The 27,450-nt window shown below is 42.6% G+C and overlaps 1 protein-coding gene across 1 annotated transcript in view; it reads right to left on the bottom strand.

The window, feature by feature from the left end:
- Window positions 1-11,414: 11,414 nt before the first annotated feature.
- The window catches only part of LOC125429825 (heparan sulfate glucosamine 3-O-sulfotransferase 3A1-like), an 83,562-nt gene continuing 67,526 nt past the window's right edge, over window positions 11,415-27,450 (bottom strand). The window contains exon 2 of the mRNA XM_048491336.1: window positions 11,415-15,663. Within this exon, the coding sequence (XP_048347293.1) occupies window positions 15,045-15,663 (619 nt within the window). The 3' untranslated portion in view covers window positions 11,415-15,044. The remainder of the gene's footprint in view (window positions 15,664-27,450) is intronic.

Raw genomic sequence — 27,450 nt, 5'->3', positions numbered from 1 at the left:
TTCACCTCTTGCTTTGAAACCCCTACAGGATCACCATAAATTGGGTGTAACTTGATGGCGCCATCCTCATTTTAATTATGGGCCATTCTGCACAACACAAAAGAGACCACAGAGGACAGGTCTATCGTCAGCTTCTCAATGGGCGGTAGAGCTGTCCTTCATGGTCACCGTGCTTTTCAATGGGAGTTCTCCAAGCAGCTGATTCGAGAGTTCCTCAAAAATAAAATTAAAAAGGAGGAAATTGACCAGAGGAGGAAATTGACCATTGAAAAAGGTGAGGAGAGGAGGAAATTGACCAGAGAGCTTAATGGTTGGACAGGAAGCGTAAGATGCCTCCTGAGCTCTCCATTCTGCACAGCCAGAGTCTTGCAGGTGCCTTAAGGAAAAAAAAGGTGCACTTCGAAGGTTTTTCAAAAAAAAAGATGTCCTGAACTGAAATAAGGCATCCTGAGGATGTCTTGGGAAGAAAGTTGTGTGGAGCGCCTCCCCAGGATGACTTTTTTAGCATCCCCAAGACATCTTATTTAGGCTGTGCAGAATGGAGCAAATAAGTTGACAAGCAGGACATGCTGGCTCAAGCCTGCCTTGTATGACCTTCTCTCTCTCTCTCTCTCTCTCTCTCTCTCTCTCTCTCTCTCACACACACACACACACACACACACACACACACACACACACACAGTAGCTTTCTTGGTGTTGGTGCGCCTGCACTTGTATTCATTTAGGGGCTGCAGACTTCAAGGGGAAATGTGTCAATCATGGGTGGGGCCAGGAGGCATGGATCTTGCCCCCCTCCACCAGTGCGTGAGCTCAGCAAACAGCTGCTATGAGAGGAATGAACTGTGGAGTGAACTACTATGAGAGGAATGAACCTCCTTATCCATTTTATTCTGAGAATGAGTTTACATAATCTGTTGTTGCACACATGTTAGTGTTACATTGGTATTTCCTGTTGCAACCATATAAATGGCAGGCACACTTTTCAAAATACCCATGTTCCTGCATATGCCATCTGCCATATTTTCCCCTATACTTTGGATTTGCTCAGATGTACCCTTGATGTACTTAAAACAGTCTAGTCTGTAGAATAACATGCCTGATATTTCTCATGTTGTCTGTGGCCCACCAGGAACGTCATCTGTACATTAGATAGCAAATCCACTTCAAAAGAAAGGGCTGTCTGTTGTTTACCTTTAATGGCTTTAGTGAGAACCAGCGTGGTATAGTGGTTAAGGAACAGTGGACTCTAATGTGGAGAATTGAATTTGATTTCCCACTCCGCATGAGTGGCAGACTCTTACCTGGTAAACTGGATTTGTTTCCCTGGGTGACCTTGGGCTAGTCAGAAATTTCTCAGTCCCACCCATCCCACAAGGTGTCTTGTGGGGAGAGGAAGAGAAGGAGTCTGTAAGCTGCTTTGAGATCCCTTACAGGAGAGAAAGACAGGGTATAAATCCAAACTGTTGTTCTGTTCTTCTGTATGAGAGTTTATTTCAACAGGTAGAGGTTTTTATGTTACTCTTGTATAAGAAGCAGCACCTGCCAAAACTAATAAAGTAATAACTATTGTCAAAATGAACTTTTGGTGTGATAATATGGAAGATTGATTCATTCTGAATATATATGTTTGGGGAACACAACTGTGAATGACCATAGCCTTCAGAAACTGTTGCCAATTTTCCACCCTGAAAACCCAGGATGCCCATAGGAGTGTCTTGGCTCCAACCTTCATGTCGTACCACTTCTAGAGAGTTAGATGTGTTAGTCTTAGCAGCAAAATAAAATGCATCTGATGAAATACAGGCTTTAGGATCACTTTTCACAACAAGAACCCAAGGGCAGTCTGTAGATCTCATGTTGCTTGTTGACAACTTTCCTGGTACCTAAGTGTTTTTAGAAAGTGGGCATGGTTAAGTGGGATAACCATGGCCAGCAGGGATTCTGATTGGCTATTGGACATCTGATTGGCTGTGCAGATTAAAATAATGTTGTAGGAACAGCCACATGGCCTGTTTCATTTTCTTCCCTTTCCCATTGTATTTTTAAAGTGACTCCTCTTGTCAGCTATATGTTGGCTTTGTGTGTGTGAGAAAGACCTGGGGTGACCATATTTTGGTTGCCTCTGCCAATTTCAAAGGCGCCCACAAACTCAAAAAAATAAGGGATTCCATGAAAGGCTTACACCACAATATTGTTGTGAGCACTGGTGGGATCCAAAAATTTTAGTAACAGGTTCCCATGGTGGTGGGATTCAAACAGTGGCATAGCGCCAATGGGGCTGGGCGGGGCACGACGGGGGCATGGCTGGGCATTCTGGGGCGGGGCATTGCTGGGCGGGGCTGTGGCAAGGACGCAGCCACTGCGCCAGTCCTTGGGCGGGAAACGAATGCACACAGGCGCAGGCTGTCACGCACGCCAGTGCACCTCCTGCTAGACGCTTCAAGTTCTGCGTGCTACTGCTGAGGAGTGGAGGAGGGGCGTAACTAAGGCAAAAATCACGTGGCAAAATCACCAATTAGTAACCCCCTCTCGGCACACACAAATAATTAGTAACCTACTCTCGGTAACCTGTGAGAACCTGCTGGATCCCACCTCTGGTTGTGAGCCATTAATAAGGTACCACAAAACACTTTGTATGTAAAGAGCTTTGGGATAAAGATAGAGCTAAACACAATGAAAAAATGATGTCACAGGGGCATTTCAAGGGATAATTAGGAGCTGGGTGTGTTTTACTTTGTCCCCGGCCCATTAATTCTGTCACCTGACTAGGAGGAGGGAACTGTCTTTGGTGTACTTTGCTGAAGAGAATAAGCAGGCACGTGCTTCATTTTTTGATAACACATTGCATTTGTATGATGAAGTTCATATTGGGAGAACTCCATAATTGTTGGCTGATTATTTAAATTGTAGGATCAGGGACTGTCAAGGCCCAACATTTTAAAATTAAGCTTAACTTTGGTTCCCTTACCTGTGCCCTGCATTGCTAAATTACAAAAGCACCTACTGGCAGCTACTGGGTTGGAATATAATGGCTTCTTTTTATAAGAATGAGAACCCCATCGGGGAGAGGGGCTGAATCCACCCATGGGAGTGGTGGGTGGGTGCACTGGTGGATTTAGCCTCCCTAGGGCAGTTGCTCTGGCGGTGGGGTGAAGTTGCTGGCGTGCAGCTGCCACGACCCTCCCCAGCATTGAGACACAGAGCTGGATGTGGCTCCAGTGTCCCAGTGCTCCTGCCACCACTGGAGTAGCAGGGGTGAGGCACGGGCATGGGCAGGGGAGGAGCCAACATTAGTCGGCTCCCTCCTGGCCATTTGGAGTGTTACACCAGCGAGTGGGCATTCAGACTTACATAACCCTTTGGGATGGCATAAGTCTGTTCAACCCAACTAAGGTTTCTGGGCAGCAGGGAGGCTTTCACTCTTGTGAAGCCTCTCCACACCACTGGGAAGCACCTTTGGGAGTGGCAGAGGGGTGTGGCCATGGTGCAGCAACCAGCCACCTGAAGTATTGGATGGGGCTGTTAGTTGTGGAAGCTATGGTAAGTAAGAGTCTGGTGCATTTCAATCTGGACAAAAGTAAATAACAAGGCAAACAACATTCAGTTTCAAAGTTCGCACAGATCTTTATAAACCCCTTGATACAGAGCCATGAGATGACCATTAGTTAGTCAACGTTAGCATCCTGGTGGATTGTTGGTGTGGTTAAAAACAGTAGAGTGCTCCTGGAATAACAAGTCAAACTGTGACCTTGATAGCAGTCCTATGGGATTTTTGTTGTGCATGCCAAGCTGAAACAACTGCATTTCCCAACAAGTCCTGTGCTGACACTTGTAGAAATGCTCAGCTTAGGAGGTTCCACAGAGTCTGCTGGGATCCCATCCTAGATACCTGAGGTTCATGAAGACTTCTACCAACCTCCCTAGTAAAACTCTCTGAGCAGTCTGACTCAGAGAGAAGGCCAGGTTAGCACAAGCTTGACCTCCCATGGGCCAATATGATTGCTTAAATTTAAAAGGATCAATGGAGCAAAAAGGGGAAAATGAAAGCCAATTACTTTGTTCCTTGGAAGGCAATGGGGGAGTCCCCTTTGCTGGGCCCTGATAGAATTCCCAAACCACCAAGGCCACTGCAAGTGCATTTCCATGTCATGCCCACTGTAATGGGAAGTGACAGCCGATGAAAGCTTTTATTCATGGCCTTCTGACACTGCTGTTCCATGTCAGCACATTTCAGGGTGAAGTGACTCTAAGCACAGAGACTAAAGAACCTGGAGAATGCTTCCCTGAATCACTGGAGGGGGCAGGGGAGTGGCAGATACCAGACCCCCCCCATTTTTTGTCAGTGGGTTTCCTGTCTCTGTATCAAAGTGATTTGAAAGGGACAATGGAGGTCTTTATATTCCTGCTATCAGTGCTGTATGGATAAGGCTTGCTTATGCAGAGATCCCACCTTCATGCCGCAGCTACTATGATACCATATCTAGCTTTGCTAGAGGTCAAGATGCTGCAAACTAATTTGCAATGGAGCTCCTGAAGTGGCAAGCATTTCCCATACACACACACACGCGCGCGCACACACACACACACATACCACACACACACACACACACACACACACACCCCCAGCAACAGTGGCTTGACCCTGAAAATATACCCGGAGAGAAAGATTTTGGAACACATATGAGTGATTAATTCTCCCCTACTCCTTCAGATTCTTCACAGAGATCCCCCTTCTCTAAACAGCTCCTGCTACTATTTTTATTGTTCACTGTTTTATTATTCAGCGCCATTGCTATGCTAAGTGCTGACAGAATATTCATCTCTGGAATGTGCAGTGCACTCCAAATGGATTCTTAGTTTGCATATAAGTCTGAAGGATATTTGTATTTCAAACTTGATACATACCAGCCTGCATTTTACAACCACCCTGTGTTCACAACTCAAACAAACTATAAAATATTCCATGGCTTCCCCCTCCTTTTCCAATTTAGATATGGGAGCCACTCCATGATGGCTTCAACTTTTTGTGCAACAGAAACAAGGGTACAGCTCACTGCCCCTGCTAAAGTTTAGCGGACTTCAGTTAGGCCTGCACAATTTACAACTCACCAGTCTCACTACAGTCCATCATTCTTGCATTGCAGTCTACCACATGTGTGACATCCCCTCTGTTTTAAGTCCCAGGCAATGAGTTAAAACAGAACATCTGAGTTCTTTTTCGGCAGCCATACATGGCTGGTTTCATTTGGCAAGTTACTTGTCCTATTCAACGTTGTGAAATCGTCATGATGCATGCAACCTGGTATGCATACAACTCCCTTGCCATTGCTGCTTTCTGTTGCTCTCACAGTTGATTTATAGGGGGAAAAACCCTACCTATTACAGTTACTAACTTCTTCAGACTTTGCCTAGCCAGTTGGATGCAACTGTTGAAACTCATGAACACATGAGGTTGCTTCATAATGAATCAAACCATTGGTCTGTCAAGGTGATCACTGCCTACTCTACCTGTAAACAACTCTCCAAGATCTCAGTCTGTGGTCTTCCACATAATTTGCTACCTGATTCTTTCAACTGGGTATGCTGAGGATTGATCCTTGGACTTTCTGCATGCAAAGCTGGTGCTGTATCACTGAGTCATACTCTTTGACCCTTGAAACCCCTCTCTCCCCAAAACAAAATCATCTCAAGTTGGTGAATGGATATGACTGGATTGCTGTGGTCTGAAGTAACTGGGAGTCATAAGGCAAATGTCTGTGTGAAAGAATACAGAAGAGCAAGAAAAACCTTTACCAGTCTTGTGGAAGGAGAGATTGGGTAGAAGGAGAGAAATCTAAAATGGAGCAGAGGAGAATGATGTAAGCTTCTATGGGTTTCCTTCGAAATAGAAATGGAGTATTAATGAAGTATATAAATCAATCAATCTGAGGTGAACGTTGAATTCTGTTTATAATTGTCCACATCCTTGTTTCCAATTGTGGATACCACAGTCCTTGGCAAAAGTGGACTCGCAGTGATCAGTTTGTGTCTGTGAGTTCTGGCCTAAAAAGACTAATTCACTTCATTGCCCTTCCTTTTTGTTAATCCTTATGAAGTCCTGTGATGACTTAGTCCCAACAGGAAAATGAACAGGGAGCAAATTGACTTCTTTGATGCAACAGAGAATCGATGGTCTTCCCCTGACTCTTTTGTGTCTCACCAAAACTGTGTCACATGCTGGGGTGTTGTGGGTTTTCTGGGTTGTAAGGCCGTGTTCCAGTAGCAATGCTACTTGAATAAGCCATACAACCCAGGAAACCCACAACACCCTAGTGATTCCAGCCATGAAAGCCTTCAACACTACATTGTGTCACATGCATTTCCCTCCTAAGCACAAATGTCTATGGCTGAACTCCTCTGGCTTTTCTTCTCTATGGGGTTAATTCCCCAAGCCTCACACAGTGCTCATTTCTCAGGGAGCAGCTCCTTCAATAGGGCTGGCAATCGAACTGATTTTACTAACCTCATCAAATATAGTTTCCATAATCTTCTCTTCTTTAATATGTCCCCATCTCCTTTCTCATTTAAGATCCTGGCTTTGGAACCAGAAGCCATGGGCAGTACAGTGCTGTGTTTTTATTTTTGCAAGGAAGCTGCCAAGGGAAACAGATGGGGTTTATGATAGCAAATTGGAAGGAAATAAAAAGGTAGATGAGTAATTCAGGGATTATAAGGCTCAGAATTTTTGTGAGGCAGTTTTTGGTTTTTTAAAGAAGAAAGGCAGGGGTGGGAGGGGAAGTTATTCCATTTCATGTAAAACACAACATTGCAGAGGCTGAAAATGTGAATTGCCTGGTGGAGTCTGTTACAAGAAACTGCAGCCTGAAGGCTTCCTGGAGCTTTGGCCAAGAAGGACTGCTGTGCTGCATTCATGAAGGAGAACCCTGTGAGGGTGCGCTGAGCAGTAGGGCATGGCCAGAGCCCGTATCACCCTTGCACCTGTCAGGTCCCCACATTTCAGTACTACCTAGAGGGGTGTCATGACAGCCCAAAGTCTCCATCCACTTAAACAGCTAGATGAGAGAGTACCAGCAGCAGGTAGCAGTAATGTTTCCTGCTCTGTTGCTCTAATGTTTCCTGCTCTGTTGTTCTTCTAGCCTTCCCTCTGGCCTGCCACAATAGGGGGAAGAGGAGCGTGGGAGAAATCAGTAGCAGGGAGTGAGGTTCCTGCCTTGTTGCCTTTCACTGTCTCTGAGCTCTTTAAGTGATATGTAGAGTCTCCAGTTTGAGAACTAGTATCCTTAACTGCAGAACTGTTTGAAACCTGGGTTACAGGGGAAAAATTGCTTGTTTAGCAATCTTCATTTAACCTGAATTGGGCTCTCTAAAAAGGATCTGACCAGTGGTGGGATTAAAATAATTTAACAACTGGTTGTTTAGAAGCACCATTTTAACAACCAGTTCTGCTGAAGTGGTGAACCTCCTGAATCCCACCACTGGATCTGACCCATTTGGAGGGAGTGTTCTGCCCTCAAAATCGTGTTTGTTTGTTTTTTTGCCTCCTTATCCTGTTTTAGATTTGCTGTGCGGAATCTCCCATAGAATCATAGAGTTGGAAGGGACTGTACAGGCCATCTAGTCCAACCCCATGATCAGTGCAGGATCAGCCTAAAACATTCCTGGAAAGCATTTGTCCAGCTGCAGCTTTAAAGTAAGGGGGAGCTCACCACCTCCTTAGTTAGCTGATTTCAGTGTTGCACAACTTATAATGTAATTCCCCCCGCCCCTAATATCCAGTTGGAACCTTTCTGCATGTCATTTAAACTTATTATTGTGAGTCCTATCTTCTGCTGCCAACAGGAACAGTTCCCTGCCCTTCTGTAAGTGACAGCCCTTCAAAGAAAGCAATCATGTTCCCCCTCAATCTTCTCCAGACTTACCATTCCAAGGTCCCTCAGCCTTTCCTCATAGGACTTGGTCTCCATTTGAAGAGTGAAGTGTGTGTGTGTGTGTGAGAGAGAGAGATTGAGAGAGAGAGAGAGAGCATTTCAGCAGAATTCTTACTTTTGCAGGAAAACATTGGGGGAGCAGGAAGCTGAAATAAACTCCTACTTCTTGCTGAACTCCAAAGAATAATTCGTCATGGGTAGCATGTGGGCAGTTCTCCATGCTGCCAATATACTGGTGCTATTCCTTTGTGGACACAGGGATTTATTGGGTTGTGGTGTGTGCGTAGATAGATAGACTGCACATAACATCCTTATAACCAATGCAGTAGGACTAGGATTACAAAACTGGATAACAGTGCAAACAAAAAGAAAGGGGTTGGCCAAGGACATACCATAATACAGAAAGCAGGTCATAAAGGTAGACAACACAGTTAAAGCAATATAATACATGCAATTTACATTGCAGTAGACTGCAATCCCATCCCCTAATAAAAGTAAATGAATAATTTAATTTTATGGCAATAATATTGTTGCTAATTTTAATCTGATACTCTTATCGTTGCCCTGAGACCATTGAGGTGAAGGGCTGCCTAGAAATGAAATTATAAATGAATTAAAAATATAGTAATGTGTGTTTGTGCTCACAAAGGGAGTCTGTCCCCTCTTCTTCTCGAAGTGACCCTGGGAGGGGAAGGGGAACTCAAAGTACAAGACCGTGTGCATTTTGATGTGCTGTGTCTGATTTGCAATCTGCCCTCACAATGATCACTTCAGACGTACAAAGACATTCAGACAAGAGGCTTTTAGGTGTGATGGTGGAAGACAGAAGACCACAACACTCCAGTTTTATTTTATTTATTCTTTTGTTTGTTTGATTTATGCCCCACCCTTTGCTGGCAAAACCAGAAAAAATTACACACATGCTATTTCCAATCTACAAATAAATAACCAAGGCTGAAAATGGCTTGTTTGATTTTATGCTGAGGACTTGTCAGAGACCTATGCCTAGAGAAGAGTGAAAGCCCTATTTTGTATCACCATTTTAAATTCTGGCAAAAGGGGTATGATGATTGCAGAAGCAAAGGCAATACACGTGTATTGATATAACCATATGAAAAAGGCACAGTCAGGGAGATGGTCCATACTGCACACCTCACACACGAGCACACACGCGCACGCGCACACACACACATGGTAGCTACAGATTGTGTTCTCCACCATTCCTAAGCCTTAATCAGGACTTCTTACGTCTGTGTTTTAACCTGAAAGCTTTTGTTCAGATTACCTGGGTGGAATGTCAAGCTCATACTATTGACTCTGGATAGCAGTAATTAAAATAAAACCATTTTAAAAGCTTGAGAAAGAAAAAAAGGACTCTCTTGCCTGTCTCAATGTAAAGATTTATATTAAATGGGTGAAATTTAATCAAATATTCTGAGGTTCAGGAGTGTGTTTTTGTAGGATTTAATCTGTTTGCATATGTAAAAAAATAAATGGAAACCTCATTTTACCTGACCACACTGAAAATTTGACATTCCACAGCCAAGCCACTGGATATGCTTCTTGCTGAAACATTTCCAAACTGAAGTGTGATCATCTACTTCCTCTGGATATGTGGACGTGTTGCTCTTGTATGTAACTTTATGATAGAATACTGACAGCCTCAGGGCTGGATTCAGCTCTCAAAGAGATTTTATCTGGCCCCTAGATGGCTGTACTCAATTTTAGTCAAGATGTGGCAAAGCGTTTGCTAATAGAAAAAGTAGAAAAAAATATTTCCAAGTCCTAAGAGACACAGCGGGCTCATACTTCTCTCTCGTTTAATGCTGTTTGTACTGTCCCAGACTGCCTTTGTGCACATTCTCTGAAGCCAGCATTTGTAAAGCCTGGCTACACATGGGGTCAGTAAAATTTTGTGGCTAAATCAGGGGTAGGGAACCTGCGGCTCGAGAGCCACATGCGGCTCTTCTGCCCTTGCACTGCGGCTCCACGAGCCGAGCCGCCGGCCCCATCCTTGCTCGCCCTGGCGCACCAACTGCCTGCGATTGGCTGGGCCGCACTGCGGGCTTCCCCTCTCGCCCGCCCCATTGGAGCGGGGTGGGCGCTTTCCTGGTGGCCGGCGAGGCCGAGCCACCGGCTTCATCCTTGCCCGCCCTGCAGGCAGCAGGGCGGGGCACACCACCGGGCCGTGCGAGCCTGATAATACGTAGCTGGCTTCCCCTTCCCGCCCGCTCCGCTCGAAGCTGGGCAGATGCTTTCCCGGCGGCTGGCGAGGCCGAGCCGCTGGCCCCATCCTTGCCGCATCCATGCGCTTCTCCGAATGAGTGGAGTAAAAGGTAAAAAAACCCCAATATATATAGTGTTATCTTTATTTTAAATGTCAAAAATTATTTGCGGCTCCAAGTGTTTTCTTTTCCCGTGGAAAACGGGTCCAAATGGCTCTTTGAGTGTTAAAGGTTCCCTACCCCTGGGCTAAATAAACTGTTTCCACCTCCAATCAGTCTCTATGGAATAAAGCAGTTCCTGATAATTCAGAAAATGGCCACCCCTGCTCTAGATCGCCACATATTTCTGATATGTGTCTTTTCTGACCCTGTCGATACCCTTCTGTCTAAAAAAGGGAGCTGTCAGACAGACACATTCTTTTTTTAAACATAGGCAGGAAAACTTTTGATTTCACAAGACAGAGGAGCCAGGCAGTTGAAACCAAAGGTTTATCCACTCGATCAGGTGAAGAGGCTTGGTAAGCAACATTTGGCAGAATCTGAACGGCATTCAGATCAGTGTTAGTCATCTAACAGAATATCATTTTAAACAGAAAAATACCAGTAAATCTCTTCAGTTGTTTTGGCTAAGAGTTCATTTGCAACTGCATATAGTCAGAGGTGGGATCCAGCAGGTTCTCACAGGTTCCCGAGAGTAGGTTACTAATTATTTGTGTGTGCCGAGAGTGGGTTACTAATTGGTGATTTTGCCACGTGATTTTTGCCTTAGTTACGCCCCTCCTCCGCTACTCATCAGTAGCACGCAGAACTTGAAGCAGTCTAGCAGGAGGTGCACCGGTGTGCATGGCAGCCTGCTCCTGCATGCATTCGTTTCCCACCCAAGGACCAGCGCAGTGGCTGCGTCCCTGCCACAACCCCGCCCAGGAATACCCCGCCCCCGTCGTGCCCTGCCCAGTCCCATTGGCGCTATGCCACAGTTTGAATCCCACCACCATGGAACCTGTTACTAAAATTTTTGGATCCCACCACTGCATATAGTTATCAGGATATGATCATTTTGGTCCTCCTATCAGTAAGCTATGACGGTGCCTTTTGAGAAGTATTTCCTCCTTGTCTTTAAAATGTGCATTCATGCTTACAGCTTGTAAACAAATCGGGAAAGTAATAACATTTCATTAAAAATATGGCATGTATGAACTACCCTGATTTGCATCATGCGTCTCTCCACCTCTTTGTGTCAAAGCCAAAAAGACAACACAGCCTCTCAGTACCCGTAAACTTTATTAAAATATGTGCTTCTTCAGCCTTAAATTAAATTAAAAGTCTTCAGCTCATACAGAAATAGCATCAAAGTGAAGAAATGAGAGGATTACAAAGCAAAGAAATAACATAAAATATAATGAGTTTAGGAAAGAAGTTTTTTTCTGTTAATAAAAAGGAATTGATATCTCTCTTGGCAGGCCTTATATGGAATATGCTGGGTAAAACTGAGAGATAAAGTAATAACTATTTCAAATAAATAAACTTCACAAAGTATGCTCTTGAATAAGATCCAAAGAATCTTCATTTGCATTTAGTATACCAGATGCACTGAAAAGAACAATTCATTCATAAGGTCCCTTGATAATCTGGTTTTTAATTTTACCTAGCAACAAGTTTGCACGTTCATTGTTCATCCCATTGTGGCAAGAAATATTCCTTAGGAGCACTGTTAAAAAGCTGGATTATTGTTTTGCTTTTCAATCTTGGAAGTTTTACGTTTTATACTCCTCAGTACATTACTGAAACTGGTTATTTTGAAACACTGCTCTGTCATATTAAAGTAAATCCTATGTTCATCTGGGCCTCAATTCAGCATTGCATTACTGGTTCAGCAACAAGCTAGAAACCAGTGTTTGCCTTTAAGTTGTATGTTACAGTATGTGCATTGCAATTGTAAGCTCCTGTTCAATTCTCTTGGATGACCTTAAGAGAATTACAGAGATGGAATCCCCTTGACCATGTCCAACTGATCATCCACTATGAAACCAATCCAATCCAGAATCCAAAAAAATCTTTACATTCTTCACTAAAATCCTTTTTAACAGTAAAACCAACTCATTATGCTGGAGACTTTATACAAATAAGAAGAGTGAGTGTGTGTGTGTGTGTGTGTGTGTGTGTGTGTGTGTGTGTGTGTGTGTGTGTGTGTGTGTTCACACATGCATGCAATAACTTAATAAGCATGCTCTGGAACAGTTGAAATTAAATAATTTGGAATACTTTTAATAGATGTCTGTCAAGGACAACTTAATCTCAAAGCAGGGATGTGATAGGAACACTAAGGTATGATACCTGAAAGACTGCAAAAGAGGATTTGCAATATCACAAAAAGACTATTGAGCACATTGCCGTTGGAACACTATACTTGCCCTGCCAGCAGATAATTGTAGCGGATAGGGCAAAGAGTGCCAGACAAGTGCAACCAACTTATGTGGTAGTCATGATGCTCACATACTGCAAGGCTGTGCAGCTGATTGGATTCAAGCTGTTACCTTACAACTGAGAGATTACTGAGAATGACTGGTCATAATTTATACTAATATTCAGCTGAGTTGAAGATGACAGAGACTAACAAGCTGTTGTATTAACCTGTTTCTGTTTTTTTATTTATTTTGTTAAACAATTTGAATAACAATGTACTATGTCTTGAAAGACAGCTTTTCTCCAGAGAATTTTATTAAGTGAATGAGATGGGGACTGAATACATTTCAATTCTTTGTCAATAAGTTGTTAATTTCTCAAGTGAGATATTTTGTGCCTTCTGGCATCAGCTTCAGGGGTACATTATTGCCCCCCCACACACACACACATCCTTTTCTGTTTGAGTGAGCAGGAAAACTACAATTATTGCAGCTGTTGTTTTTCTCTTGTGGTCACAGCCAGTGGAGTGTCTATATAAGGTGATTTCTGTATTTGGGATGAATCAAGCTCGCCGAAGGACCTCAGACAGAAGAGCTGATGTGAGAGGGAGCAAGCCAGATTTGTCCAATGTTACATTCTCAAATGACCTAATAGCTACTTTCCCTTCTTTGTTTGGGTGATTATAAAATGTTTACCCAGATGTTTTATGGCACAAGATCCTGCCAAAAAAGGATTTAAGGCTAGAGATGGAACATTCGGAGTTGAGACAGGAGGCTGAGCAGATTGGTTGACTGTTACGAGCAGTGACCTTAGAACCTCTTGTGCTTAATTGTGTGTGTTGGGGGGGGGGGGGAGGATGATAGAGAAAGCGGCTGTGTTTTTTTGCTCCCTACTGTTGACTCTTCAGCTCAGCCCAGCTGTCACTAGGCTCTGATAGAGAAATCTGAGCTAATATAAGGCTTTATGGAGGCAACAGGTGGGTATGATGGGGGATGGAGGAATAAAGCCTTTCAAATTATAGCGAAGATACTTTATCTTAATGAGTTTGGATACTGGATCTTCTTTGCAAAAGGGCTCGGTTTAGAGTCAAGTGTTCAGACAAGGCTGCACATCACTCTTCAGTAAATGCCTAATGGTCCAGTCCTGTGGGTGTGCTTTAGGTCACTAGCACAGACAACTACTGTCAGACCTTAAGAAATGGTAATGCTACAGTAGGACTTCAGCAATACCTTCTGTTCCTGATTATCTCTCTCACCCAGAGATGATGTTACATATGTTTATAAAGAAAGGTGGAGAATCAGATGAGTGAATAAATTACCTTTGCTCTAGAACACTGGGATCTGAAGTTCCACACAGCTTGCAAAATGTTTATGCACATCGATCACTCTGAAAACATTCTCATGTTGAATCTATCCTGAGCAACTTTTGTGGTTATGCAAAAGCCCTCCATAGGACATGCTAAAGCCAAAACAAAAATCTATTTCATACTGTTATTTAGTCACAAACACTGACCTAGTAGTATTAGGTTGGATCCAAACAGCTTTCTTCACTCCATCTCACTTAATTATTATGCTCCTTAATACACCTCCTGTTCCACATGGCTTTTGGCCATGCAGGCCCCATGATCTTTAGAATAAACTGTCTGAGTGGTCAGAGAAAACCCCCTCCTCTCCATTTATTTATCTATTTATTCAATTTATACATTGCCCTCCATCAGCAAAGCCTGGCTGAGGGGAACTTCCACCATAATACAGACAGACTCATAAGGGATACAGACACTAAATCCAATAATAAAAATCAGTGTAGTGAAATCAATAAAATCACATTCAATTATAATTCCAGAATTTTTCCTTCTTTATAGCTATATGCCACCCCTCCTCCCAAAATGTTGCATTCAATATGAATTTAAGGAGGGCTGAGGATGAGAGGCTAGCTTCCTCAACCATAGGTCTGGTAGAGAATCTCCATCTTACAGGCTCTGTGGAACTGAACTAAATTCTCCAGGGCCCAGGTTTCATTAGACAGAGAATTCCACCAGGCTGGGGCCTAAACCAAGAAAAAGACCTGGCCGTGGTTGGGAACAGTTGGATAACTCTGGGACCGGGGACCGCAAGTGGAAATGCTAGTTTTAAAATCTAGGCACTGAACCCAGAATTAACTGATTGAGGAATCCAACCTCTGCCATAAAAAACATAAATGGAAAGGTGTATCTTGTCTATCATGAAGAATCTACATCTTGGACTCACTGAGGTAAATAACCAGGCTTACTGTTCCAGTCCTCAACTCGAACTTCTGGTTCCATGGAAGTAGATACTGTAAATCCTGACCAATAAAGTAAGTAAAATAGAAAACCATGACATTTTTGTGCCAAAATTAAAATATTAATTGGAACCACCACACATCGGCACAAATATTAATTTCCCTTCTTCATTGATATGTACAAAAATATATTTTCCTTTTTATTCATTTAAATTATTTTTTTCCAGCCTCAATCCCAGCCAAAGTTTTGTCCAGTCATCTGGTAGAACTTCATGTTGAAAGGCCTGTAGAACTCCCGTAGCCTCTGGACCACCTTCTGGTCGATGTTTGGATGGGTCCGCCCTTTCGTTTTGCCCAGGCAATGCGGCTTGCTACTGCCTTCTGCCTTTTTCAGGCACGGAAAGCCCTTGGTCTTGTTGAAGTAGAAGTGTTTATCTGTGATGATCCTTTTGAGACCCAAGAAGTCCTGGACTCGGCCTAACTCGCCAGCAGGGTCACTGATTAGCCTTTCCCCACTGACAAAGAGAATCTGCCCAATAGGGAAATAGAGGAGCCAATTTTCCAGATGCTTGGCATAAATGCCAATCTGAATGGCACTCCAGGAGGTATCAATGAGGCCCGTAGTCCTGTTTTTGAAGGTCAGGCTCTCGAAGGTGGGGATGTCAGGCTTCTTGGACAAAGTTTGTGTGTAGTCAGAAATGGCTCGGGTAACCGGGTCTCTCACCACCACAATGAGCTTGGTGCCTTTCGACATGGCAGAGATGCGAGCAGGTGCTTCCTTGGTGACAAAGTAGCTGGGAGTTTTCTCCATGGTGATCTGCCCATCGAGGGTTCTTGGCATCAAATCCCTAAAACAAACCAAAAGGGAGAGAAAATGTGTGGAATAAAAAATAGTAGATCTCTAGCAATATGGCAGCACAAGACTAACTTTAGGTAGTTTTCTTAGACTTGGCTAACTTGGTTTACCATTTTTGACAAAAGATGAATTTTAGACACAGAAGAGATGGGACAAATATATGAGGTTCATAGACATGAAAGACTTAGAATTATTTGAGTAGCATTCAAACCCTGAATTTTTAAAAACTGCTGTCTGATGCCTATGCTATTTAATGATTTTTATCCCCTTGTCATCATAGTAGCATACTCTTGTATTTTTTCCCCATCAAAAGGCATGCTCATCAGGGTAAATTGTTTGTTTCAAACAAGTTCCTTGGCATCTCTTAATCCATTTGCAAAAAGCTGAACTATGTAATAGTAAACATTCTTGCGGGCAGAGGGGGGGTCTCTCCGTCTAGGCACTCCAAGAAGCAATTTAATGACCCTTACTGTACAGTCATATCAGTACAGTATAGTTCCATTTCTCTACATCCATCACACTAGATAATTTTATGCAGCCTGATTGACCTTCAGTTATGCCAATGGGAACTACTTGAACTATGTAACAAACTGCTTTGGAAAGTCTAGTGTGATTTTCTCCATTCCTCCCCTATTGGAACACAGTATCATCAATTAAATTTTATTTAAATAATTTTGGGACAGTCACCAGGAGTGCCTTGTCTCACATTGCATGTAATTATCTTACGGAACTCTGGGATGATGACTCAGCAATGTGAGGCTACATCTGGTGCTGCCCCCCATGTTTAAATGCAATACAAATCTGAATATACAGAGGGTACCCATTGCCACCATGCCCTGCTTGTGTCTTCTGAAGGCTTCTCGCTAACTATGATTATAAACAAACCACAGACCTAAACAAACCCCTGGTTTGATCCAGTAAGTCTCTTTTTATATGCTCTTTTAAAAGTCCCAAACACATTAAAGTAGGTGGCCAACTGAAATAGTTACAGCTAATGTATCATCTCATAATCAGAAACACCTTAGAATTCTCTTCTTCACACTGTATAAGAATTGTGATAGAATTCAAAAATTGCAAGGTCAAAGGCAGTAAATGATACCAAATGTTATATAGGATCCTACGGGGGAAACGTGCGCGCACACGCACATACCACTTCAAAAGTACAGTACAAAGTCTTGCCCTTAAACATCAAATAATTTTGTGGTTATTATTACCATTAATGCTTGTGATGACATGACTTTAATGCAGAATTTTACAAAGCATCACAATTGCATAGCGATAGATATGATTAGAAAGTAATCAGGATGGGTTCTGCCCTGCCCCATTTTTTGGCAACTAATGGATACCATAACCACTTGTATCAATCCCAAGTCAGGAACGCAATTTTAGGAATGAAATTAAAGGATGTAACATTGAAATAGTATCAGTGAGTTCTTAATGGCCAGAATCTACTCTGAGGACTCAGTAGCTACTTTTAAACTTAGTAGTTACTTTTGAAAGCTCTACTCACGTCACCACATGTAATGTTTCTGGATTCCAAGATAGAGACCAAAAGAATGAGTAGTCCAGCTTTAATCTAAGGAACCATTCCAACAGGTTCCTGAAAGCACTCACAACTGACTGAACAGTCTACTTGAACATGTGATCTTAGGGAAAGTGTTCAAATAACACACTAAACTAATATTAGAGAATAACTTGAAAGTATAAATTCTGTCATGACACCATGAAGTGTGAGTTTTGGTCTTTCAAGAAATGCGAGATGAATTTTCATGAAATTGTTCATTTTGTTCAATAAAACATGACCACACATGATGCTGAGATCATGGCCAACACTACTGATCTACTTTGGAATGTTATGGTCAGCACCACATAACAATAAGAGCATTAAGAAAAGGGGAAAATTGAGAGAAAAGATAAGAATGAGAAGGAGGGAGGGAGACAAAGAAAGAGCAGTCACTATGGTCTTAAAGAATGTGTGAAGAAGCTAATATATTTTAGTCTGTAGAAAAATATTTTTATTTGTACTCTTGACTTCCTACAAGGAAGTCTGAGCAAAGTTTTAGCCTCAGAAATTTTGCAAAATAGGCCACAACGCTATTTTAAAACTCCAACAATATATGACTTTTAACTTTCCCAGAATATCTTGGAAAACAGTTTGACTAGAAATGACAATGGAACAAAGAAGAAAGTGTAGACACCCTGAGAAATAATGCTTCTATCAAATTATATTCAGCTCATTTTGAAAATGATAATCTGTTTGCAGACAAGGACTTCAATTGCCACTACTGTATCTGGAAAGCAATGATAGAAAGCCTTATATTATATTCCATTGTAAAGATATGTTTGTGACAATTATTTTAATTAAAAGCTAGAGAACTCAGAGGCGTACTAGCCTACGGACATGGGAATACCCATGTCCCCGGGCGCATGCCTTTCAGTCATGTGGGTGGCAATGGAGGCCCCCCATGTGACCAAAGACATGCCTCTGCAGCCGGCGCCCCACCCCCCTCCTTGCCCAAACACCAAAAAGCAGTGCGTTGGCCGATGGAGTGCCGCTTCCTAAAGCCCAAGCAAGCTGTCCGGTCTCTGGCTGGCTGGAGGCCAAGCAGCTTACTCGTGAGGCGCGGTGGTGGATGGAGTGCTCCATCTGCCACCCTGCCTCTTCCTAGAGCCCAAGCAAGCAGCTCGGTCTCCGGCCAGTCGGAGGCCGACCAGCTTACTCACAAGTCGGGCACCAGAAAGTGGCAGATGGAGTGCTCCATCTGCTGCTCTGCCACTTCCTAGAGCCCAACTTGCGAGCAAGCTGCTTGGCCTCTGGCTGGCAGGAGACTGAGCAGCTGCTGGGGGAGGTTGCTGCCCACTCCACCGTCGAGCTGGCTCCTTCTCAGAGCGATGGAAGTGGGTTTGAGGAGTGCCCAGCTGGGCTGTGGCAGGCTACTGCCAGACCACCCCACCCCACCTTCATTGGAGCCTGCTCTAAGGAGGCACCAGCTCAGAAGGTGCCAGCTCGGTGGGGTGAGTGGCAGCCTTCCATAGGCCCCCTGGGCAGCCCTCAGCACCTTGTCAGGCTGCCTGAGACTGCCACCAGCTCAGGTAAGGGGATTTTGTCTCAGAGGGCCATTTGGCCTCTGCCTGAACTTATTTTTTTGTCCCTGTAGGATTGATCTCCACACACCATAGATACTATGCTCTTTACTAACCCGAAAGCATTTGAAAACTATTAGGTAACACATCACTTTCTAGAGACATCTAGTTCTTGAGCACTTCCCCTTCCTAATAAAATTCAGGCAGTTCTGGAAATTATTAGCCCAATTCGAATCCTATAAAATCCAACATGGATTTTTCCAAATGTTTCACATTATGTCTATATCTAACCTGAGTTATCACTTGTTACAAATAAGAGGAACTACTGAAATACCCCCTTAGATAAACCAGACAAAGAAGATGATTCACTGGTAGCACTGAACTTTGAGAGGACAACTTTGTGGTACAATAGTTTTCTTCAAAACTAGGAGATTAATACAGGCTTTTTTGCTTATGTTGGCAGGATGAAACCACTGACTGTATGTTCTTGGGAGCTACGAGGAATGTCCTGCCACAGTTTTGGAGAGATTAATTAATGACAAGGGCATCTTTCATGAATATAAATGGCAGCTTGTAGGGTCTTATGGATGTATGGCATCTGGATTTTATTGAGAAGGAGCCACTTGAAAAGACCAGAGCCACGGGCATATTTTGGAAAACACTTTTGCAAGTGACTTTTGCCAAAATAAATTGACTCTGTTATTTTAATTTTAGTGAGCCTTGGGGGCTCTGTTTAATTACTTAGTAGAAGAAGATGCCTTTTTTAAACAGAGAGGACATTTTAGATGTACGTAACAAAGATCAGAGTCTGCCTTACTCCAACCTTCACCCTGTCTATCTTGCCTCCTTGGATGAATTCTACTGCAATCCTAGAATGAGGACTCATAGTTAGACTAAATTTAGGAGGACTAAAAACTGGTGCCTGAATGGAAGAGAAGTCAGTAAAGACTGCTGCATAAATACTACTATATCTGTACTACCGTATCTTTACAGTTTGTGAGGAGTTTGTGAGGAGCATTAGCATCAGTATCTGACAAAAACAATACCAGTTCTGAGAGTATTGGGACAATTCAAGACAAGAGAGCTTTCAGCTGCCTGATCTCTTGCGCAATGGTATAATCTAATCTATTTCCCCTGCTCTTAATTGGTATGCTGCCCTACATATGACATCACTTTCATTAAGAGTTCTACAAATCTGGTTGCAAAACTTCAAACGTGCTCATTAATTTTTGGATGTCATGCTGGAGGAAATGGCAGTCTCTTCCAAATGTCTGATCCCAAACCTTCCAAGATTGTGATCCCATTCGGCTTTGCATGTCACTGTGAAGTGGTTATTACAAAATGTGTATGATTTGCATGTTATTTTTATACACTTTTCCAGCCAAGAGGAACAGTTCTGGAGAGCTCAAAAGCTTGCATGCCATTGATGGTTTTTGGATTGGTCTTAATAAGAGGTATTTTCTGGGTATCTGTTGCATCTACCAATATTTTCTTCCCCTCTATACTTACAAGTCTCATGCCAAGGGGACACCAACATCTTTTTAATGGAAATATGCATGTGCTCCTCATGCTTGTACAGATCTCCTTAGCATTGCATCTCTTAGAATGGGAAATGAATTGCTTGCCCATCCTTTAGTTCCACTTTTTGAGAGCATGTTCAGTAGTTCAGAAAGTCATGGGGATGTGATAAGAATGATCCCAGAATGCCGCAACTGCAGTCACTTTAAATAACTCTAGTTTCATTGGGGAGAAGAAAAAGCAAGAGCTTTCCCCCCTAAGTGACCCATGTTCATAGCTTCCTGGACTCTTACTAGGTCACAGGCACAGCCATCTGAGTAGTTCATTTTGAGAGGTTTTTGAATTCTGAGTTGCAGGCTGGTGTCCAGAAAAGTATCATGGTAAAGGGAAGAACTGGGCTCAGAGAAAAGGCATTTTCTGATGCTAGTTATTTTTTTAAAATTTCCCTTTGCGCCTATGATCCTTCCAACAGTAAAGACTTAAGGGATGCTATAGAGAGAAACTGGGATCAACTAAAGTAAGGCATCCTTGGAGTCCAATTCTGTTAGGCAAAATGGAAGCCCATTTCTTCACTTCAGTATCTCAGCTCCAGTTTGTTAGCTGCTGCCAGGGATCTTTGGCCAAATAGGGCCAATACCTATGCAGAACCCTTAGCCCCCAGTGGCTTTTGTGGCTGGGGCAGTGGAAGTTTATTTTATCTTTTGATAGCACTTTGCCAGGGCTAGAAGAGTGATACTTCTCGTGGGAATCCTCTGATACTTTGTCCTTCCTCACACTGAGGCTCCTTTGCTAGCCCAGGGAATGATGATTTCTGGCCCAATAATGGATATAATGAATTACAAAACATCTTTGTACATTTGTAGCACTCATTCTATGTGGTTCCAAAGAGTTCATGACAAACTTTCCAATTTTGTCCATAGCATTAATTTTCTTCATAGGTATAATTCATCCCTTTTAATGCAGCGCATTGGCTGGCAATTAAGCTTTAAGATGTTTGCATCAGGTTATTGATATGTATTTTTTAAAATCCTGTATTATTGATCTATCTAATCAAGTTCTACTCAACATCATTTGCCTGGGTACCGGGCAGATAGCAAAAGTATTCAACGGGCTTACTGTCAGCACTAGGTAGAAAACATGGCTGCCCACATATGAACTCCTTCAGAATGGGCAATGCTTAGATTTGTTTAAAACTATTCCACAGGAAGCTTCTTTTATAATAATAAAAATAATCCTGGTCTCCTGAAATCTTAACAACCATGGCATGACTTTTCACATTTAACGCCACCCCCGTGTCTATTGAGGCCAAAAAATGTAACTTTCTACACTTTCTGAAATATGCAATGATTTTTTTAAAAAAATCTTGGCCTGTATCTACCTGGATTATAATCAAACTGTATGTAAGTAAAATAAAGGAAAATCCTGGGTTGAACAGTAGGGTTGCTGTCAGTCTCTTTGAGGGAGAAACTGGGCTCAGAGTGTTTCTGTTCCTCATGGCCAATTCCCTGCTCTTTAAACGGTCAGGGGACATTCACATGTGGAGACTCGCTCTTGCTTTCTCTCTCACCCTCCATCAATATTGGCTGGCACCTAGCTGAATGCCTGTGTGTGGCATACCTACTTCACTAACATGATATACATGGCTGTTTTTCCTGGCTATGATATAATTTTTCCACTAGGGTGGGATGGGGAAAAGAATGACCATTGTAGACACTGCTTCACACTGTGATTGTTGCTCACTAACACAACTTCCTTCATTCCTCTCCAACATTCTCTTTCTCCCTCTGCTGTGCTGCATTATCGAACATGCAATTGTGCCTTGAATTATATAGGCTCGACGTGCCAAATGAGATGAAAAGAGCACTGGCAGGCAAGCTTATAAGCAGCACAGATACAATTCCATGCAGATGCTCTTGGGTGCAATGAACAAAGAGTGGTGTATTACAGAATGAAGGCCCTGTGGCAGAGCTATCCAGAAGAACTCTCACATGCTGACATAATAGTTTATCCTTATCTTTGGCTTTCTTACCATTGACTTAACCATGGTCCCCAAAGGGTACACTGGGTTATTAAGGATCTGCCAGCAAAAGAATGGGAAGGAATCCAAAGCTCCAGGAATTTTTTTTAAAAAACCCTGGTGATAAGGCCTCACCACACTGAGTTACTTAATTACAGGGCTCCCTACACAACTTTCTGAGTCCCAGAGGCTGGGAAGTCTTATCTCAGAAATAAAACATGGTCCACATAGAAAACATCGCCTGCATTCAGGCAATCATCTCTATAGTCTTTGGTCTGAGGGAGATCATGTCTTTGCCTGAGAGTCAGCTCCATTTGCACTGAGGAATTAGAAGGAGCTTCATCATGAAAGTCACAGACAAATATTCAGCTCAGGAGCTGTTTAATTTTTAAGAGTTTAAGGAAGAGAATTTTGGGCAATCATGGTGAGGGTATTATTTTGGAGAAGTAGTGTACAGTGGCTCACAGTATGATCTTCTTCCTTGGAAACTTGTGTGTCTGTCCTATTTCCTGCAACCCTTCTCTGGGGGGAAATGAATCTTCTGGACTCAGAATAAGGGGTGTGTGTATGTGTTGTTTTTGCTCTAGTTACAATATTGGTTCAGTTTCAGACATTATTTAACTGCTACAACTTAACTGGAGAGGCCTGGATTCGAAGCCTCAGTTAATCCAATGGGTTGTATCGTTACTTGATTCCAGTATTTCTAGTTTAGACAGTTCTGAAAATATTCTTGATGAGTGGATGAGATTGGATAATTGTATTTTTTATGATCCATAATGCCTCCCATTCTAAGGGCTGGCTTAGCTGTTTCCACAATTCAGATACCTCCCTACCCTAGATGGTAGTTGACCACAGGGCTGAAACCATGTATGTTCCCATATGCCAAATATTCTATTACATATTACAGGTCTCCCTACAACTCATAATCATAGCTGGCAATATACTTGTGGAAAATGTTGGCCTCTGCTACACCAAAAGCTCCTTTGGTCCTTTCCATTTCCAATCCCCACTTTGGGAAGTGCACTATCCAAATGACACATCTCAAAAGAGTTCATTTCCAGAGGGTGACATGAGGAGATTATTTGGTCAGATGCTGTATCTTAGTAAAATGCTGTGCTGTTTGGATGATAGTGTGGTTAAAAATGAAAGCTGCTTGTTAATGCAGAGTTATCAGGCTTTTGCAAATGTGGGCAGAAAGAGATAAAACATAACACCTTCCCACTGGCACTGTGAATCAAAAACATACAAAGCTTGAAAAGGAAGTGGGGAGAAAATTTTGACAAAAGCATCAAATCACTGTGGGACTGTGACATTCTGGCACCCTTTGCTGTTACTTCACACAGTTGTTGCCATTAGTGCTTGTTCACTTGGTGTTTTATTTACATGTCAAGCATCCCACAAAGCACCTACTCGACCTGTTATTGCTCCACTTAGATGAAGGAAGAAATTCTGGATACACAACAGAGAATAGCAGAAAGCCCCAAACTACCACAGCATGGTGGAATGTGTTCAGATTCCACTGATCAATCCAATTCTTTTAAAATGTCCATAAATGGAGTGGGAGGACACTGTAGCCACTTTATACAATACAGCCTTAGAAGTTGTACTGTTAGTCCATCTTGATTAGACCAAGACCATCCCTAGAGTTGCACACTGTAAGACACCACAACATACTATTAAGTAAAAAAAACCCCACTACCACAGCCAAAGTGCTATTGCCCACAATGTGCATAGCCTTGCCATGTTGCACACTATAGTCACCTACTATCGTGGAATATCCTTCTGTTCTCAATGCCACCCACAATGCTCTTCAGGGCAGCTGGCCAACAACTGGCAACCCTACCAGTGCAACAAATAATTATGTGTAATTGTTAAATAATCATGAGTCCAATAGCCAGTCATGACATCCAACCAGGCACACACAGGCTGCAGAAGAGAAACAAGGCCCCCACATCAAGGCTGCTTGCTAATGTATCAAGCTTGCATGTGGCTAGATTTCAGTGATAAAGCACAGGGCGCACATATGTAAAGTTTTAGGCATTCATCATTGATTCTACCATTGATTAAGTACTCTCATATAGCAGGGCTAGGAAAGACACCTCCAGCCAGAGTGAACAGAACAAGGATATCTAGACCAACTGTCTGAATCAGCAGAAAGCTTCTGGAACCAAGAGCTATCCTAGGTTGACTTAGCATAAGTCAGCTCTTAAAGGCACTGTCTCATATAACAGCAGCACTGTAAGGGCAGTGCTATGCTACAAGGGTTATTCAAAGCCTAGGAAAATAAGCTAACATTCGCTTTTTGAAGGGTGAAATCTGGTTTCCAGAATAAACTTAAATCTAATCCACCACCACCCTCAAACAAACTATGGACAGGAAAAAATGCAGTTCCGCAAGGCTCAGGATTAATCAGAAGGGATGCGAAAATCCTTTTTTGCAGAATAAGTTATGCTGCCTTTTCACCTTCAATATTTAATTACAGAGTGACTCATTGAAATAATAGAATAATGGTTGAGCTGAAAGATGGCAAGTTAATCTTGCCACTTGGTTTTGCCATCCTCAATCTAGCGTGGTGTTATTGAAAGAAAAGCTAGTTGTACTAGCAGATCACCCCAAAAGTTGTTTCCATTGATTAAGGTAAGAAACATATCTTGAATGCAATTTTTCTCCTCCCAGTCCAACTCTGATGATATTTTCAACTCTAACCCTAAGGAATCCTCACTCCCAAATTCCATGCAGATAAAAGAAAGTGTCCCTGTTCTAGAGAAAATTAAAATTCTCAGCAGGTATTGGCAGGCATAAACTGATGTCTGAGTGAGCTTTCTTCTCTTTTCCTAGGATCCTCAAGGTAGGGTGTGTGTGTGTGTGTGTGTGTGTGTGTGTGTGTGTGTGTGTGTGTGTGTGTGTGTGTGTGTGTGTGTGTGTGTGTGTCACATCTGGTTTGGAGTGTGCATGTTTTTACTATTGGGGGAACAAGCTAATACAGGAGTATACCCAGGGTGGGATTCAAATAATTTAACAATTGGTTCTGGTGATGGGATTCAACTAATTTAACAACCGGTTGTTTACAAGCACCATTTCAACAACTGGGTCTGCCGAAGTGGTACAAACCTGCTGAATCCCACCCTTGTGTCTGAAGGTGAGCAGTCCATAGCGAGATTTGGGTGAGAAAAATCTGGGTATCTTTACTTGCTCTCTCTATCTCTGCAATACTGTCTGTACCCCATCAGCAGCTTTCCTCTGTTCATTACAGGGAATGCAAGCTGATTGGCATAACCTCTCGATCACATTGAATAGGCACTGTGCCTCTTCACCTACTTTCTGCTCAGCTTGCCAGTGAACATAAGCAAAGTTTTGCTTGCCTGCCTTGAACAGGTACAGCAGGAAGTAATGAAATAGCTTCTTCAAAGCCACTGAAATGATGATGCAACAGTTGGTAGAACATGGAAGTGCTGAGCACAAAAATGGCAGTCAGGATTTGGGGTGATCCTGTTGCTGTTCCTGACACATACTGTTCTCTTCAATACTAAACTCTAGCCAGACAGAATAATTTTGTTCAGGTTGAGAATGTTTCCAACATTTATAAATGAGGGTTGTTCATGATGTTGGTGTCATTATCATAATTAATAAATTTCCAACTAGACATCACTGCAGTATACACAGAAAGGGGCAGTGTAATTTTTCATTTTGAAGTTTTCCTCTGCAATGTTGGAATTCCAGTTTAAAGTTTTGCGGAGATTTTTCTGTTGGCACAGATATGTGTTGCGTTGTACAGCCTTGGCCGGGCTGTTTTTTTCCCGGCACAGATTTGACCCAGCAGACACACAGTGTTTTTCCATCTCATGATAGAAGCTGCTGGTAACGATTTCTTGCTAGGATTTTACAAGTGCCTGCTTCATTCAGTCAAGGAAGAGTTAACTGCTGAAGTCACATGACTAGAATCACATGAGCTTCTGGAAAAATCTCTCCTTTCTTCTTCCAGCAAAAAGAGGCGAGACACAGAGGGACAGACAGATTGAACAGACACCCAGACTGAGCACTTGCATAGACAGTTTGCTGTTCCTATAATTAGTGTAAATTCATTTATCTAGTAAAGTTCTACAAAACATCGCGCTTGCGTCTCTACCCTATTATTTGCTCTGCTAATTCATTGCAATGCAACATTTCTGCTGTTTTCCCCTAAATCCCACTTACTTCCTGCATTGGAACCTGGCCAGGAGAAAAATGCTTCACACACTCTGTTCACTCATGCTGGAGAATGATGTGGCAGAGTTTGGCAGTGGCACAATAGATTGTACCACTTCAATCTGCAAAGTGATGGATTTTAACTTTGAATGTTCCTGTACGTCAGAAATCTCCCTGCAATTAGAAAAGTAGCACGGGCGGGGTGGGGGGGTTCCTCCCCACTGTTTTTTAGGCTAGTTGCATCTGTGTGGGATGTCCATGGTTTTCAGTAGGGGAGGCTTCATATGTTGTGTTACTTTGCAATATATCCAGATCTCTTGCTTGCTACTAGCTTTTCAATAGCTTTTAACAGCATTATTCTCAGCCCTGAGTGAAGTGTAAACAGGATCTGATTTTACATGTTAACTTGCAAACAAGGGCTTCTGTTTGCCTAAAGAGCTTGATTCCAGCAAGTGGCGCACACATGTATTCAGCCATACTTCTCTCGAGCACTGAATGAAGGCAGGCACTGATTGAGAAAACGCACATGTGGAGAAATTCAAGGGGAATGTGTTCCTATTCAGAGTAACTGCTAGAAGTACAAGGCTAATAATAATACTCAGTCTTTACAAACCACTTAAGAGAGTTCAAAGTGCACCACATGCCTTAGCTAGCAATTCCTACAATGATCATGTAAACCAGATTAATATTATTATTATTATTATAATCACTAACCAAATGCCTATAATTACAGCAAGTGAAGTATGTATTTACAAAGAGAGTATGTATATTTCAATGAGGCCTGGAGGGTGCAATTCTGTTTGCTCAGAGATGGGTCCCTTATATGGGACTCTGGTCAAAGAAAGCTGGGTCCACAATGCCTTCCTTATGTGCAGGGCCTAACTTTTAACATATGAATTAATGGAAAGTATTCACTTGTATGGGAGAATATAGATTGTATACAGCCTAAATCTGCTTACTGTTGCTGCTGATCCC

Source organism: Sphaerodactylus townsendi, linkage group LG03 (genome assembly GCF_021028975.2).
Source record: "Sphaerodactylus townsendi isolate TG3544 linkage group LG03, MPM_Stown_v2.3, whole genome shotgun sequence".
NCBI lineage: Eukaryota > Metazoa > Chordata > Lepidosauria > Squamata > Sphaerodactylidae > Sphaerodactylus > Sphaerodactylus townsendi.
This window is presented reverse-complemented; position numbering and strand designations above follow the sequence as displayed.